We start from the raw sequence: 3,673 nt of genomic DNA, 5'->3' as shown, positions 1-3,673 counted from the left end.
TTGGGTGGAAGTGCGCGTTCCACCTACCAGACCCCGAAAGAAAAGTGTCAGAGGCCGGTGCAAAACCCGGCGTAACTTCAAGAAGACATTTACAAGTCTAAGAGGCCAAGCACTTTGAAGAAGTGTGAGAGATATTTTTCCTCCAAAAGAATATATTTTTCAAGAAACCGGCCAGCCCGCGACGAGCAACAGCAGTTTTATAATTTATTTTAGCCTTTCTCTATTTTAGAGCAAGCCATCTTCCTGGCTTTTTCTTTTTCCTTTTTGCAAAAACAAAAACAAAAACACAGCCCAGAAGAAAGAGCAAAATAAATTCGAAGAAGAAGAGGAGGAGGAAGAGGAAGAGAGGAAGGGCAGAGGCACCAACCCGGGCGGAGGAGGCGCGGCGGCGGCGGCGGCTCAGACCCCCTCCCCGGCCCGCATCTGTGCAGCTTTCCGGGCGATGCCAGAATAGATGCCGGGGCAATGTCCCGCCGCAAACAGGGCAACCCGCAGCACTTGTCCCAGAGGGAACTCATCACGCGTAAGTGTCTGCTGCACGCGCGAGGGGCCGGCGGCCGGGACTCCCGGCGCCCGGGGCTGGGGACACCAACCGGGGCGCAGTGGCCCGGCTCTGGGAAAGTTTCTCTGAAGCCGGGGGCAGCCGCCGCGGGCTCCGGGCCGGGGCCGGGGCCGGGGCGCGCGGGCTTGCAGGCGGCCGTGTGCGCCGAGCCCGGCCGGACGCTCGGCCCTCCGAGCGGCGTGTGTGGCGGCGGCGGCGCTGGTGGCGGGGTTTGGAGAGGAGGGGGAGGGGGCCGGGGAGCGGAGGGGGAGGGGGAGCCGGGAAAAGTTGGCGAGCGCGCGGGTCCGCGCTCGGAGGAGCGGGCGGACGGAGCCCCGAGTGCGCCCTGGACCCGGGGACCCGCAGGGGAAAGGGGTGGCCGCGGACTTCGAGTTCCCGGTCGCTGCGCCCCGCCAGGCAGGGCGACGACCGCGCCGCTGCTAGGATTCCGAAGCCGCCGTCCCCTCCCCTCCTCTCGCTATTTGCAAAAGAATCCAGCTGCGCAGCTGTTTGCTGGGCTGGAGCACCCCCTCCTCATTTCCCCACCTCCGTCTCCTGGGACGGTCTTGTCTGCTTTCCCCCCCCAACTCAAAAAAAAAAAAAGGTGTGGGGGGAGGTTTTGGGCTGGTGAAAAAAAAAATCCCCGCCACGAGTTAAAAAAAAAGAGTCATGAGTGGGGAAAAAAGGGATGCTCTCATAACAGTAAAAATGAAGAGGAAAAAAAAAAGGAAGGGGAGAAAATACCTATCGTCCTCTTATCCATCTTTCTATCTCTGTATCTTTCATCTTCCTCATCTAAATAAACAAGGCAGGTCGCGGTGCAAATCCGCCGGATTTCAAGCAAGTGGCGGGGCTTGCAAAGTCAGGCAGCAGGGCAGACACTCTGCAGCTTCCACCGCCCCAGCTGGGTTCATTTAGAAAAGAAAACGCCAGCGCGAGCCGCGCAGGTACACAGTTCTCCGGGAGCCCGCCGGGTCCCCGCGCTGCCACCGGCGAGGTCGGCTTGCAGAGCTCTGGGACGCCCCGGCCGCAGCCTGCGCGAGCGAGTCTCTCCCCGCGGGTTTTTTTTTTTCTTTCTTTTTTTGGTCGTGGTTGCTTTTTATTTATTAATTTTTTTATTGCAATAGAAATAAAATTTCCTCTGGGTGCCATCGAGACCTCAGGCCGGTTGTAATCTTGCAATCCTTCGCTCACCTCGCTGCGTTGGGGCCGGGCTCCCCGCTCTGGAGCTGGAGAAGCCTGTGAATCACGGCCGCCGCTGAGGACTGGCTGCCCTGCAGTCGAGAGCCGAATATTTATGTTATATTTTAAAGAATTTAAATAAATAAATAAATATATAAAGGGGCTCTCCCCTCCCCTCCAACCCAGCACAGGAGCCATCTGCTCGAAGCTATTGCTGTTCCCATCTCTCCTTTGTTACCGCAGACACGTTAGTAAGAATTTGTGCGATTATTATTATTATTATTATTATTATTATTATTGTTATTATCTTGGGGGGATATATATTAAAGTGAGGTTCTTGGGAGAGGGACGTCTCTTACGGGGAGGAGAGAAGGGGAGTCTATTTTTTTCAATGTTGTAATGTCAAAGGAGATTTGCTGGTTGTATTTAAAACAAAATGTTTTGCAACCAGATTTGAGCCTGGTCTCATCAAGATCCTTTTGACCACTTGACATTTATTTTCTTCCTTTATATGCGGCAGCTATGGGTTATTTTACAGTCTCTTCCTACCTTTAGGTGAAGTGGTTGTTTAAACATCCACACTTCCAGACCCTAATTTGTCCAGGAGGCAGTTGGCCGCCACCCCCATCCCCTGTATAATTGCCAGAATTGTTTTTGAGGAGGGGCAGAGAGGCGGTGTGAAGGGGGAGAAGCTGGTAGCTCCCCGACACTGGAGCATGTGCACTGTTAGGGGTAAGGCAGATAGATTTGCTGTCCCTCTCTGGGCATCCCTGGGACATCCTGAACAAGCTCGGGACCAGAGGGACGGGTGGCAGCTGGGCCTTGGGGCCGGGGGTGCTTCGAGTGACATCCTTCCATGCATTGGTTCTCTGTCTAACCCTTGCTCAGAGCAGCTGGGAAAAGCCAGCTGACCTGCAGCAGAGGCAGAGAAGGCAAAGAAGGGCTGGGGAGAAGAGAGGGGCAGGAGGCCAGGCTGCTGAGCAACTCTCTCTGCCTTCTGGGGGGCCCTGGGAGCCTGGGCATTGTTTCGGGGGGGGGGCAAGCAAGGAGAGTGGTCCAAATGGTGTTCAGAAAAGCAGCCCAGAGGTGGAAAAGACAGGAATGCAGGAGATCCAGTGTGGCCTGGGGAATGTGACTAGCTAGGAAGCACTGGGTACAGGAGTCCTGGTTGCAAAGCAGGCCAGCAGAGCAGGTGTTGTCTCAGCCCCTACAGGCACTCGCTCCCATGTGAGGTTTCCGATCAGAGGGAAGGAAACCATCTAAAAGACGCGGCAGATCCTTGTTTTTAGTTGGGTGGCAGCCTTGGGCCTGTGGGGCAGCAGCTTAAGCTTCTTTGGGGATGATGCAACTTAGAATCACTGATGGCCCAGGAAACCAGAAAAGCACACAAATAGTATCCATGATCTTGGTGTATGTTTCCGGGGCAGAAGAAGGGCTTCATACTGTGTTCTGGCTACAGGCAGGATGGTGGGAAGAGGACGGGGGAGCTAAGGGGTGGGAGGCAGCTGGAAAGGACCTGGGCTTCTGGTTTGCTTCAAAATGTTTGACCCAGATGGATGCGGCTTTTCAAACAGGAGGGCAGACACAGACATTAGTAAAAACAAACACAGATCAGCCTTGTGGTAGGAGGTAGGGAGGTAGGGAGGAGGCAGCACTGGCCAGGCAGAGGCAAGGGCCTGTACCAGCCATGCCAGGCAGGGTCAGGCAGAAGGAAATGCGTTCTGAGGTCGGTGGAAAAGCTCAAAGTTTTTTTTTTTTCTGAAGAAACGTGGAGGTAAAATTGAGTGGTCAATTATACAGGCCCTAATGAAGCCAACTTTTCCATAACCCACCAACAGGTTCCCAAGGAAGAATAGCAATTTTTCTGTATGCATTCGTGATCTTGCACAGCAGCCAGAGACCCAAGGTTTGGTGCAGAAGTTAGGCAGGTTGTATTAATTCCATGCTGGC

General features: G+C 54.4%; 1 protein-coding gene across 8 annotated transcripts in view; it reads left to right on the top strand.

Annotated features, from left to right (window-relative positions):
* Window positions 1-6: 6 nt before the first annotated feature.
* Window positions 7-3,673, top strand: part of Bcl11b (BAF chromatin remodeling complex subunit BCL11B) — a 92,937-nt gene continuing 89,270 nt past the window's right edge. For 6 of the 8 annotated variants that reach the window (XM_031357178.1, XM_031357177.1, XM_031357168.1 and 3 more), the window contains exon 1: window positions 7-523. In XM_031357178.1, the coding sequence (XP_031213038.1) occupies window positions 466-523 (58 nt within the window). In that variant the 5' untranslated portion in view covers window positions 7-465. Of the gene's footprint in view, window positions 524-1,332; window positions 1,971-3,673 lie in introns of those variants that run through there. The other 2 variants (XM_031357174.1, XM_031357173.1) reach the window with 1 other exon arrangement.

This window comes from Mastomys coucha, unplaced genomic scaffold (assembly GCF_008632895.1).
Source record: "Mastomys coucha isolate ucsf_1 unplaced genomic scaffold, UCSF_Mcou_1 pScaffold6, whole genome shotgun sequence".
Classification (NCBI taxonomy): domain Eukaryota; kingdom Metazoa; phylum Chordata; class Mammalia; order Rodentia; family Muridae; genus Mastomys; species Mastomys coucha.
This window is presented reverse-complemented; position numbering and strand designations above follow the sequence as displayed.